At 36.5% G+C, this 14,124-nt stretch overlaps 1 protein-coding gene across 3 annotated transcripts in view; it reads right to left on the bottom strand.

Moving 5' to 3' along the window:
- Positions 1–14,124, bottom strand: part of LOC138815268 (ubiquitin carboxyl-terminal hydrolase 34) — a 204,784-nt gene that overhangs the window by 115,029 nt on the left and 75,631 nt on the right. For all 3 annotated transcript variants that reach the window (XM_070004564.1, XM_070004565.1, XM_070004566.1), the window contains 5 exons: positions 12,140–12,253; positions 9,888–9,987; positions 9,621–9,780; positions 4,421–4,547; positions 4,146–4,293 (listed from right to left, as the gene is read on the bottom strand). In XM_070004564.1, coding sequence (XP_069860665.1) covers positions 4,146–4,293; positions 4,421–4,547; positions 9,621–9,780; positions 9,888–9,987; positions 12,140–12,253 — 649 coding nt within the window. The remainder of the gene's footprint in view (positions 1–4,145; positions 4,294–4,420; positions 4,548–9,620; positions 9,781–9,887; positions 9,988–12,139; positions 12,254–14,124) is intronic.

Raw genomic sequence — 14,124 nt, 5'->3', positions numbered from 1 at the left:
TGATACTAGAAACAAGATATCACTGCTGTGTGCTAGACTCAAGAGTAAAATCAGTAAGAATATGTATTTTTAAAGACATAAGGATTTTCATCATTAAAAACCCTGCTGCCATCACAGTAGGTTTTTTTTCTTTAAGAAAAGCATGGACAATTAACTTGGTTCAGATTGTCTATACCAAGAAAATTCTTTTTTTCTTTTTCTTTATTTTGGTTTGTTTTTTCAGTATGGGAGTTTGAACTCAACGCCTCAGACTTGTTAGGCAGGCAGCACTACTATCTGAGCCATATTTCTAGTCTTACCAGGACTGTTTTAATAAGAGTTATTAAGCCAGGTGCCAGTGGTTCATGCCTTTAATTCTAGCCACTCTGAGGACGGAGATTTGAAGACAGCCCAGACAGGAAAGTCTCTGAGATTCTTATCTCCAATAAAACTATCAAAAAGCCAGAAACAGAGTTATGCCTCAAATGGTAAGAGTGCTAGCCTTGAGTGAAAAAAGCTAAGGACAGCACCTAGGACCTGAGTTCAAGCCCCAGGACTCCACTGAAGTAAACAAAAAATTCAAATTAAAAAAAAAAAAAAAAGAGCTATTCAAGTTTTTGTTCATATCTTCATATCCTACTGTGTTTGAAAGAGAAAACATTTATCCTGTAGAAAAAAAGTCTGTTTTGACTTTACAGCTACTATTTATCATGAAGGAGAGAAGAAGGGAAGGGGGAAGAAGGGAAGGGGGAGGAAGAGAAGGGGAAGGAATGGAGGCAGGGAAGGAGAAAGGAAGGGAAAGTAGGAAAGGAGGGACCTTCTGACACTATTACTGTTGAATATTCCAGAGTTATATCAGTATTACAACCCCAAGGAACATCTTGAATTATACTTGAAAGCTTTCCCATTGATACCATCAGATGAGGCTTTATAAACCGGTAAGGCAAGTTTACAAGCTTTTCATCTCCTGTTACACTTCTCTTTACCTCAATCTACTAAGAATATAGTTGCCAATAATAAATCCAAAACTCAAGGTAATGTTTAGGGGCAAGGAAAAGGCTGTTACTAGGGAAAAACATCCACATAGCTTTTTACTAGTTTCTAGTTCTTAATCTGGGTTGAAAGAACTTGAGCTTTCATTTTACTATTATTCACTCTATGCATTTCTCTTTAGGTTAAACACACTTCAATATAACAGAATCAGATAACTTTTGACCAGAAATTCTGCACCTAACAGATTCACTGTAGCACTATTTAAAACAGAAAAAAAAATGTTTGTCAAATATGATGGCACACCACAGTAATCCAGTCACTCAAGAGGGAGAGGCAGAAGGACTAAAATGCAAGTTCAAGGCCACTCTAGATGACTTAGTGAAACTTTTCTGAAGAAATAAAACTTTAAAAAAACTGGAGTTGTAGCTCAGTGGTAAAGCACTTACCTAGGATACACAGGCCCTGGGTTCAATGCCCAGTACCTCAAAAAAGAAAAGAAAAGAAGAATGGAAGTAAGCTAAATGTTCATTAATAAGGAAGAGGTAAAAAAAAAAAAAAAAATCAGTCTGCCCTGTGAATGAAATAACTTTCTGTAACTAAGCTAGAATGTTTTCTAACAAAATGTTAAACACTAAAAGCAAAGACTAAAATATGAATATGCTGCTACTATTTTTTGTGTGTGGGTATGGGTGTGTGGTTTTTTTCCCTCATGTCTGGCATTCTACCACTTGAGCCACATTTCCCCTTTTGGCATTTGCTAGTTATTTGGAGATTAAGAGACATGGATTTGTTACCCACAACTAGTTCAACTAGTTCTGAACCACAATTCTCAGATCTGTCTCCTAAGTAGCTAATATTCGAGTTGTGAGGCTACTAGTTTTGTCCATACAGGTATGGACATGCATGCATGCCATAAATGTATGTTCTCATATCTTGGTATCTCTTGAATATTATTTATATGTATATATATATGAGAATAATGTATTGCAAGAAAAGGGAAATCGTTTAGAGATGGGAATAAAGTAAAATTTACATATACTAAAAGATGCATACAAGCAACTTAACAGAATCTTGAGAAGAATATTTTAGATGGTGTGTGTGTGTGTGTGTGTGTGTGTGTGTGTGTGTGTGTGTGTGTACTCAAGGCTAGAGCTCTACCACTTGAGCCACAGTTCCACTTTCCAGCTGTGTGTGTATATGTGTGTGTGTGTGTGTGACAGAGAGACAGAGACAGAGAGGAGTCTCAGACTTTCCTCCTTGAGCTAGCTTTATATGAGAATAATGTATTGCAAGAAAAGGGAAATCGTTTAGAGATGGGAATAAAGTAAAATTTACATATACTAAAAGATGCATACAAGCAACGTGTGTGTGTGTGTGTGTGTGTGTGTGTGTGTGTGTGTGTGTGTGTGCGCGCGCGCACGCGCGCGCACCAGTCCTGGAGTTTGAACTTAGGGCCTTGCCACTGTCCCTGAACATTTTTGCTCAAGGTAAGTGCTCTACTACTTGAGTCACAGCCTTACTTCTTGATTTTTGATGGCTGACTGGAGGTAAGCCTCATAGACATTGTTGGTTGGCTTTAACCCTGATCCTCTCATCTCAGCCTCCCCAGTAACTAGGATTACAGGCATGAGTCACTGGCACCTAACAAGATTTTAAGATCTTTCTGTATGCACATATACATATACATATATATGTATATATATATGTATATATATATATACACATATATATATACACACACATACATACATACATAGAGAGAGGGGGGAGGGGAAATTCCTTATCTAAATATGTTCAGGCTGAGAAACCCTTACCTAAACATTAACATTTTATTTCTTTATTTCAGGTTTGGAAATATTTCAAAGACTAGCTGAGCATTCTTAATGGAAAAATCCAAACTCCCTTCCCCCCCCCTCTTGTGGGGCTTGAATTCTGGGCCTAGGTGCTATCCCTGAGCTCTTCAGCTCAAGGCTAGTATGCTACCACTTGAGCCATATCACCAAATCCGGGTTTCTGGTGGTTAACTAAAGATACGAGTCTCATGGACTTTCTGCCTAGGCTGGCTTTGAACGGTGATCCTCAGATCTGAGCCTCCTCAGTAGCTAGGATTATAGGCGTGAGCCACTTGCCCCCCCCCCACACCCCCCGGCCCAAAACCTTCTGCACACATCACATAGGCACCCAATTTAAGAACATTTCAGATTTTTCTATTAGAGATGTTCAATTTGTATTCAATCAACCTATTATTAAATCCACTAAAATTTTTAAACATAAAGTAACAGTTTTCAAGTTGTTTCTTTCAGGGTTATTTCTCTTATCTTATGCAATGACACTAAGTTTCCACTGGCAGAAAGAAATACAAGTGGAAAAATCAAATATATATTTTATGACCACATGAAAAAATAAACTCCCTAACAGTGTACTGCTTATATATGAAGTGAAAAAAGGAACTAAAATAACTAACCCAAACTTAAGTAAAAGTGGTAAGTAATATATGAAACCTAAATTTACAAAAGAACTCAAAATGCTTATCAAATTTTAAAACATTTTAAATGGTAATATCAAAAGATTAAATAAAACCTTAAACTGCTTTTTTGAAATGTAACTCCTTTGTATACTACTTAAAGGTAATAAAAATAATTTTTTGAGAAAAAATGCTTGTAAACAACCCATGCAACCTTTTAGCAATTTTTCTATATAAAAATGAATAGTACCAGACTAGGCAAATATTGTAGATAAAAGAGTTAGTTTCTTAAATTGTTGCTTTGATGTCAGTGTTTTATCTTCTTCAAAAATTCTTATTGAAACTTAATCCTTTAGGCAAAATCACTGGAAAGTGGAACTTCTTGCACACTGTTTAGGTCTTGGGGGTTGCAGCTCATGAACACATTATTGTTTATATAAAAGATTTTGACAGAGGTATTTTCTTTCTTTTTGACTATCCACCTTTTGCAAAAGGAGCAGCAACTTCCAATGTGATATCTTGGTAGCAGAAAGCAGCCTTCCCAGACTCTAGGCACCTTGATCTTATACTTCCCAGTCTCCAAACCATTAAAAATAAATTTCAGGTGTTTATAAAAATACCCCATTCTAAGGAATTTGATTAGAACAGAAAAAAAATGGCTGAAACAGCTGCTAAACAAAAAAATAAAAATTTAAACAGTTGGACTTACCAGGAAACTCTGCCTTTCTGCTGCTTTGACCAAACTCTTGAAGTTGAGCTTGTTGATTTATTTGTTCTTTCTGTAAATTTTCATACCAATGAGTTACTTCAGCCCTAAGATCTGCTACCTGGTCACTAGGATACATTTCAATAGTCATCTGAAATATGAGATGCAATTGATTTAAAAATATTAAAACTAAATTAAAATTTCAAAACAAAAAAGCCCAACCACCAAATATCTGAAGTTGGAGATATTAAAAATTTGGAAATGAATACTCCAATCACCTTATCAGGAAGTCCAGCTGGCTGGCATACAACCCTTAAGGGCAAAGACTGTTTGTCACTTAGCGCTTTCAAATGACTACTAATACCGGTGCCTTCTATTTGCCACTGTCTCAGATGATATGCAAACCTAAAACAAGAGAAAAACACAAATAAAATGCTATCGAAAATCACTTTAATGCTACAGCAGTTTTTAAAAGCTTTATAAGCTAGAAATGTTCCAATTTACTACCAATTTACAACATAAGCACTGTATTTTTATTTAGATTCATTATGTTGAAAAAACAAATACATAAACAACAGAGAGCGATTTAAGAAATAGTCTCCAAAAAAAATTACCAGAAGGAAAATCCTACTAAGAAATGTTAAGGGGAGAAATAGGAAGGGGTGATATTGAGATAGAAATACACTTTAGCAAGAAAATGAATAAAATTTAAAGTTTGAGATCTGATTTCATTACTGGTAAAATTATAAAATGAACAAGGAAAATGTATTTCAAAGAAAAGAGGCATAAAGCATGATACTTGCTAATTTTTTTTTACTCTGCCATTGCTCTTAAAAAGGGGAAGTTGAGGGAATAAATGGGCTTTCCTATAACTAATCCAATATTCAGGTCCTATTATTAAGCAAAAATTGGTTATTTCAAGGCTAGAGTTGTTCTGGAATGTTTTAGGTCAATAATTTATTCTTTTTAAAAAATAATTTATTCTTGTTGAAAGCAGCAGGAAGACTATCACCAACATCATAGGACATTTAGCAGCATCTTTGTTTTCTACTCTTCAGACATTAGTAAACTCTCCTGCTCCAAAGTTGTGGTAACAGAAACTGGCTCCAGACATTAAAAAAAAGCTGAGCAACTGTAATCTTCACTACTCTGGGAGCTGATACATGAGGATCACAGTTTGAAGTCAGCCCAGGCAGAAATAGCCCTGGGAGATTCTTATCTCCAATTAACCACTCAAAAACCAGAAATGTAGCTAAGGCTCAAACGGTACTCTCCTTGAGCAAAAAGAGCTCAGGGATAGCACCTAGGCCCTGAGTTTAAGACCCAGGAAGGATTACCAAAAAAAAAAAAAAAAAAAAAAGCCCAGCATCAAGCCTATGCTTCCAATCCTAGCTACTCAGGAAGCTGAGAGCGGAGGATAAAGGTGCAAAGCCAACCAGGGCAGAAAAGTCTGTGAAATTCATCACCATTAAACTCAAAAAAAGTGGAAGCTCCAGTCATAGTCAACTAGCCTTGAACAAAATAGCCCAGGGACTGTGCCCAGGCCCTGAGTTTAAGCCTTAGGACCATAACATGGAGGGAGGAGGGGGAGGGAGGGGGGAGGACCATAACATGGAGGGGGGGGGAGGGGGGGGAGAGAGAGAGAGAGAGAGAGAGAGTGGGAGAAGGGAGAGAGACAGAGAGGAGGAGGAAGAAAGAGCGAAAGAGAGGGAAAGAGGGGGGAAGGGGAGAGGGGGAGAGAGAGAGAGAGAGAGACAGAGAGAGAGAGAGAGAGAGAGAGACAGAGAGAGAGAGAGAGAGAGAGAGAGAGAGAGAAAATGACTTGAGTATAAAATGGGGACCGGGGCTGGGAAGGTGGCTCAGTGGTAGAGCACTTGCCTTGCATGCCTGAGGCCCTGGGTTCGATTCCTCAGCACCACATAAGCAAAAAGAAAAAAGCCGGAAGTGGCGCTGTGGCTCAAGTGGTAGAGCGCTAGCCTTGTGCTGAAGAGCTGAGGGACAGTGCCCAGGCCCAGAGGTCAGGCTCCACGACCGGACCCAAAATAAAATAAAATAAAATGCGGACTGTCTGGGGAGGCGAGGGACCCATAAAGAGGAAAAAAAAAAAAAAATGATGAGAAAAGTGAGTATAATCAAAGTACTTTACACTGTATGTCAGGGAAAATAGGTTAAGAAAAAAATAGTTTAAAAAGGGGGAGAAAGAAGCCAGATGAAAGTGGCTCACAACTGTAATCCAAGCTACTCAGGTGACAGAGATCTGAGGATAATGGTTTGAAGCCAGCCTTGGCAGGAAAGTCTATGAAACTGAACTACAAAAAAAAAAAAAAAAACAGAAGCAGAGCTGTGGCTGAAGGGGTAGAACACCAATCCTGAGCAAAGGAAGCTCAGGACAGAGCCCAAGCCCTGAATTCAAGTACCAGGAATGGTGCACACACACATAAAAGAGGAAGTTAAGATAAGATAATACAAAGAATAGCAGAGTGGTGAATTTGAACACAGTACATATATGTATGGAAATATCACAATGAAACAACCTCTGATAAAATTAACATATGCTAATAGAAAAGCTTTTTTTTTTTTTTTTGGGTCCGGTAGTGGGGCCTGAACTCTGGGCCTGGGCGCTGTCCCTCAGCTCTTCAGCTCAAGGCTAACGCTCTACCACGTGAGCCACAGCGCCACTTCCGGCTTTTTTTCTTTTTGCTTATGTGGTGCTAAGAAATCGAACCCATGGCCTTGAGCATGCAAGGCAAGAACTCTACCACTGAGCCACCTTCTAAGGCCCTAGAAAAGCTTGTAAAAATAGTTTAAGAAATTATTCACTCTTGGAAGTGGCGCTATGGCTTAAGCGGTAGAGCACTCGCCTAGAGCTGAAGAGCTGAGAGACAGTGCTCAGGCCCAGAGTTCAAGCCTGATAGCTGACAAAAACAAAAACAAAACAAAACAAAACTACTGCCAGGTGCTGGTGGCTCAAGCCTGTAATCCTCCCTACTCAGGAGGCTGAGATCTGAGAATCATGCTTCAAGGCCAGCTCAGGCAGGAAAGTCTGTGAGACTCTTATCTCCAATTAACCACCAGAAAACCGGAAGTACTGCTGTGGCTCAAGTGGCAGAGCACTTGGCTTGAGCTGAAGAGCTCAGAGATAGTGCCTAGGCCAGAGTTCAAGCCCCACGACAGACCAAAAAAAAAAAAAAAAAAAAAAAAAAAAATATATATATATATATATAATATTTTCAGTGCATGAATGATAGGCAATTTTAAATGAGTAACATAAAGGATATTAAGCAAATATCATACAATGATACTGGAAAAAATTTACATGAACGTGCCACTTCTTTCTTTTAAACAACTACTGAGGTGTTTTAAACTACTCAATTTTATTTATTTAATTTATTTTTTTGGGGGGTCCGGTTGTCGGCCAGGCGCTGTCCCTCAGCTCTTCAGCTCAAGGCTAGCCCTCTACCACTTGAGCCACAGCTCAAGCCACACTTCCGTCTTTATTCTTTTTGCTTATGTGGTGCTGAGGAATTGAACCCAGGGCCTCAGGCATGCAAGGCAAGCGCTCTACCACTGAGCCACCTTCCCAGCCCCAATTTTATTTATTTTCTAGTTCCACTTGTATTATATAAATTGGATACCTATGTTATCTTTTAACCTAAAACATGAACAAAGACAAAGGAAAAGATATAAAACTTCTTCATATAGAATATGGTGGCATGAGCTTGTAATCCAAGCCATTGGGGTGATATATATATATATATATATATATATATATATATATATATACACGTATATATATATACACGTATATATACATATATATACACGTATATATACATACATATGTGTATACATACACACACAGAAGAGAATCTGGGTTAGAGGCATGACTCAAGTGATAGAACACTTGACTTGGAAGCTTACAGCCCTACGGTTAAAACCCATTATCACCAAAAGAAAAAAAGAGTGCTCTGATTCATTAAACTAATAAAAGGCATTATTAAATCCTTGGGGGAAAAATGTTTTATGTTTATGCCAGTCCTAGGGCTTGAATTCAGGCTTTGTGCACTATCACTGAGCCTTTTTTTTTTTTCCCCAATGCTAGCATTCCACAAATTGAGCCACAGATCCATTTCCAGCTTTTATTTGATTAAATTGGAGATAAAGAACCACGGGGACTTTGCTGCCTGAACTGGCTTGAATGGAGATCCTCAGATCTCAGCATCTTAAAGCAGGTTAGAATTACAGATGTGAACCACCAGGGTCTGGCCAACTGTAGTTTTAAAAGTATTTATATACTTATTACAATGCTAACTATTAGTAATAATACACTGTACAAGGCTTTAGGGCTTGGACCAACAGGCTCTATTGATTTGATTTTTGATATACAAAAACCTTTAGAAGAAATGGTAAATGGTTAACAATAACTAGTTCTTATAGAAAGAGAGCAATCACAGAAAATGTAAACTGTCTATCTTAATGGAATATCTGACTATCATATTTATTGTTTTACAAATTTGAGTAAGAGAACACATTTTACTAAAGTGATCAAAGTATGAGACACTGATGTTTCTGTGAAAAATATTAACAGTTTTCTTACACAATCTTTAAAAATCACAAGGTATAATTTAAACAGAATTTCTACAAATCAAATCATAGTTGAAATAAAGAATTATTCAATGTTCAAGTGTTTCAAATTATGAAGGCATGTTATTTATAAGGAATGTGTAAGATATTCTTTTTCAGTGCTTCTGATATTTCAAGTAAAAAGTTAATATAAAGTGCATGACTTTTAGTATCAATCTAAGATCTGAAGTTGAAAGAAGTTATTAATTTTAACAATTTTTCAACACAGTTCTTAGTACTTTCACATTTACTCATAATTAATGACTTTTAACAAACAGAATTTCTTAATTAAAACTATCTACTCACCTTTTATTTTAGTTGAAATATTCATAAATGTTAATTTGCTTTATTTCTGTATTACAGAGTATGTCTAAATTAATTATACAGATATTCATTAACAGAATTTTTTTGGTCATGTTTCCATGGTAAATGGAAATTCAAAATTAAAATACTGTCTCCTAGTCCAGGGAGAAAAAAAAAACAGCAAATGAAACAAATGACTCAACCTGATTCAACTATGAAAGATTTATTTGATGTTGTTGGTGAGTTTTAGTGCAACTTGTTTTGGTAATGGTGTTCCTGCTTTTTCAAATCATAATTCATATCTTCTTAGAGAAGGAATGCTGTGCAGAAATTCTTATTCATGCGTATCTTTTCAGATTCTAATAATTGTTAAAGTTGGACAATATATATTAGGAAACTATGCTGCCTATTTATAGTGAAATGGTTCATATTCTGAATTAAAAATTACTTTAATTATTAATCCTTTAGCATTGGTAATTATGCTTTCTTCCTAAATGTAATAAAAACTTTAATAATGGAAATTCATTCTAATAAGATGGCATAAAAAATTACCTTCTCCTAAATGCTTCCAAATGTGTCTTCAGCATAAGCAATCCTCTTTCTATAACTGTGAGACTTGAGTGTGATTCTTGTTCAAGACTGCTAGAAGCTATCATAAGACTTTCCATGCACTTACTAATGAATTCTTGCTCCTTCTCCAAACCTGTTTTACCTGAAACCCAAACATGAAGCACGTATGTTATTATACTCTAATTTAAGGAAAATAAAATGAAGTACACGTTAGGAAAATATCTTCACATAAAATTCCAAAAAACTCACCATTAATGTAATAGGAGTTAATATACTGAATGGCTGCTCGACTGACATCACCAGACTGTGCTCTTAAAGCAATGCCCCAAAATTGATCCATACCACATAGCTAGGAAAGAAAAATATGATATCATCTCTAAATTGTGTTTGTTAAATGATGCAACTGATCAGCAGACTACAATATCAAACTGAAAAGCCACCAAGAAAAAATTAAAAACCATCAAAAAAGGGCAATTTCTGTTTTATAGAGCTATTAAAGATAAATAAAAGCCTTGAAAATTTCCTCAGTTGGTGAATAATTTTATAACCAATTACCTTGGCTCAAATAAATTCTTTATAAAGTAATTAAACAATACAAGATATTTAGCTCACAAATTATAACTATGAAGTAAAAAATTCTCAAGTCTCCAAATATACTACAAAGATATTAAACCAAGATAAAAATTAGTAAAATTATGCTTGTATGTTTTATCCAGGTTGTATTCACAAGAAATTTAAAGGGTATACTAATCAAATTCTCATGCAAATTTGTGATGTTAACTATAAGATGATAAAAGAAATGGTTTCCATATCAATACAAAAAGTCAGGATTCAAAGCTCTCAAAAGACAAGCAGACTAAAGAAAGATAACCTCCACACTAGGTGAATTGACAGCTTTTTGTCTCCTAAAAAAGTATTCCATCTCTTTACTAAAACATATTAACTCTTAGGCAAATCAAATTGGTCTAGTTTCTGAAACTAACACAGCAAAACTTAGTCATACTGAAGAGGTAACAGAAAAAAAAAAAAAAGAAAAAGAAGAAAAAAGAAACAAAAACAAGCTTGTAATCACTATACAAATAAAAAATAAAGGAAGATGTCCAAAAAGAATACCAGATACCATACCAAGTAACATTATCTTCATCTTTATACTCTTAACACAACACAAACTTCTAAAGAAAACAATGAGGGGCTGTGAAGGTGGTTCAGTGGTAGAGCGCTTGCCTTGCATGCATGAGGCCCTGGGTTCAATTCCTCAGCACTACATAAGCAGAAAAAGCTGGAAGTGGTGCTGTGGCTCAAGTGGTAGAGCAGATCCTTGAGTTAAGGAGTTGAGGGACAGTGCCCAGGCCCAGAGTTTAGGCTCCACAACAGACCAAAACACAGGAAACAATGAAAAATATGGAAGGACAATATAAAAATTAAAGCTACAAAGTAAAATTACAATAAGGCAAGCTTGCAAGTAAAGGTATTAGAAGAGTGAAAAACAATGCATTCAACAACATCTATTAGATAAATTAGAAAAGTGTAATAATCCTAAACCTAAAATAAGACCACTGGAACATTATGCCTCATGGTTACAAACAGCATAGGCAGCCGTGCACGGGTGGCTCATGCCTGTAATCCTAGCTATTCAGGAAGCTGAGATTTGAGGATCACAGTTCAAAGCCAGCCGGGGCAAGAAAGCCCATGAGACTCTTATCTCCAATTAACCACCAGAAAACCAGAAGTAGTGCTGTGGCTCAAGTGGTAGAGCTCTAGCCGTGAGCTGAAGAGCTAAGGGACAACGTCCAGACCCAGGGTATAAGCCCCATGACCAACAAAAAAGACAACAACAAAAAAAACAAAAACAAAAATAACACAGCATAGGCAAAATATTCTAGAAGGTAAGTTACTAACAGGAACTCTGGAAGTATATGTCCCAAGAGGAACTAAAAGCTTGCCTATAACGAAGAGAATTAAAAAAAACTCAAGATTTGATACAAGCCTTCCATATCACATAAAATACTTGATTATAGAAGACTCAAAGAATACCCTTATGACCCTTTTTTATGCATCAAACAAATTTTCAGTAAGTATAAGTCATTTTTAAGAACTGAAAATAACCACGAAATCTGCTTTATATAGCTATTAAAAACTAAAAGAAGGGGCTGGGAAGGTGGCTCAGTGGTAGAGCACTTGCCGTGCATGTATGAGGCCCTGGGTTCGATTCCTCCGCACCACATAAGCAAAAAGAAAAAAAGCTGGAAGTGGCACTGTAGCTCAAGTGGTAGAGCGCTAGCCTTGAGCTGAAGAGCTGAGGGACAGTGCCCAGGCCCAGAGTTCAGGCCCCACAATCGGACCCCTCCTCCCCCCAAAAAACTAAAAGATAAAACTTGTCAAAACTCAGAATAAAATTATATTTGATAATAAATTAGAAACTTAGCAGAAATGTAATATAATAATTTAATATGAGGCAAATTACACAATGACTTCATAAAAAAGTAAGTATAAAGCCATACCTCAGAGTTTGAACCACCATCGTAGGCACTGGTAGCCAATCTAGCCAAGTTACACAAATGCTGAAACAGGTTTAAACCAGTCATGCTAATCGTTTCAGGTTTTAGCTGGGGCATCTTGAGGGGAAAATATTAATGAAAGTTTAGCTGATATTTAACAGATGTTATTTTATTAGTTACAAGTTGACAAAATTTAATTTTGTTGAAAATATTACAGAAGGAACATTATCAACTCCGATTATTTTTTTTGAGGCTAAATTTATTGATTCTTTACTTTGTAGCATTCTATTAACCATTTATCTATACTGTCACAGTCATTCTTCTTTTTCAGAGGAAGGAATTGAAGTCTATTAACTCTGTGGTTAGGACATACATGTATCAGTGTACTAGGTGAGGCTAAGTGGCCCTCAGAGTCCCATTCACATGCTGTACAAGCTTACTAGAAAGGTAATTTGGTAATCTAATTTAAGGAAAATTCCACTATCAGCTCAGATTTCTAGTGATCATTCCAAATTTAAATATTTAATTTTTTGAAAGTTCTTTTCAGGCATAACTGAAACCTGTCTGATATGCATCTCAATTTTCAAGATACGCACAAATCAAAAAAACCCAAATCAAAAAAAGTGAACAGCCAGGAACTAGTGGTTCACACCTTTAATTCTAGGTACTTAGGAGGCTGAGATCTGAGGACTATGGTTTGAAGCCAGCCCAGGAAGGGAAGTCTGACATTTTTATCTTCAATTAACCACTTAATAGTCGGAATGGAGCTATGGCTCAGGGAGTAGAGTGCTAGCCCAGAGTGAAAACTCTGGGACCAGGCCCAGCCCTGACTTTATGCCCAAGTACCTGTACACACACAAAAAATGTGAACAAAAACATTCTGTCAACTAACTACATATGACTATAAATATTCCTAAGGTAAAAAGCTAAGTATATTGTTTATGTTATACTAAGGACTTGAAATTTAAGATGATTTTAGCTCTATTTGTAACTTGGCCTTGGATCTAATCTAATAAGAGGTTTCAGTGATATATTCTAAAATTCACTTTCATATATTCTACCACACAGATAATATGAGGAATTGTACCAGCTTTCATAATCTCAATAATAAGCAGGGGAGGAAGAGCCCTGCCAAGCATAGGATGTAATCACAATTACTTGGGAGGTAGAAACTAATAAGATCACAGTTTGAAGTCAACCTGGATCAAAGAGATAGCAATTCACTTTCACCATCTTACCCAACAAGCTAGGCCTAGTGGTATACAACTCTGGGAGGCATAAATAGAAAGACTATCTGATGTTGGCCCCAGGTAAAAACCACAAGATCTACCTGAAAAAATAACTAAGAGAAACAAAAATCAACAACAAAACAAATAAAAAGAGAGGAGGCTAAAAGACTTGTTCAAGTAATGGAGTTGCTGACTAGCAAACACCAAGTCCTGAGTACTGGGCCTAGTACATTCTTCCCAGCAAACAGACATTAGGAAAACTACCACTTGAAGTAAATATGGTTTCAAAAGAACTAGATAATCTTTAATATTAAATCTAAGAACTGATTTGTATTTGCTCTGAAATTTAGAAACTATAACTATTTAACTAAGGAAAAGTCACAAAATTCAGCTTTTCTACTTATGGTTTTAGATACTTTAGAATTGGACAACGATATTCATGATTTGAAAAATTAAATATGCTGGGCGCTGGTGGCTCATGCCTGTAATCCTAGCAACTCAGGAGGCTGAGATCTGAGGATTGAGGTTCAAAGCCAGCCCAGGCAGGAAAGTCCGTGAGACTCTTATCTCCAATAAACCACTTGAAAACCGGAAGTGGTGCTGTGGCTCAAGTGGTAGAGAGCTCGCCTTGAGCTGAAGAGCACTGGGACAGTGCCCAGGCCCAGAGTTCAAGCCCCATGACTGACTTAAAAAAAAATTAAATATTAAAAAAAAAACATTTACTAGTGAGGTCCTAAAATATTACTCTAATCATCATTA

Source organism: Dipodomys merriami, unplaced genomic scaffold (genome assembly GCF_024711535.1).
Source record: "Dipodomys merriami isolate MVZ:Mamm:240054 unplaced genomic scaffold, mDipMer1.0.p SCAF_63, whole genome shotgun sequence".
Lineage (NCBI taxonomy): Eukaryota > Metazoa > Chordata > Mammalia > Rodentia > Heteromyidae > Dipodomys > Dipodomys merriami.
Note: the sequence above shows the minus strand (reverse complement) of the source record. Positions and strands in the feature narration are given on the sequence as shown.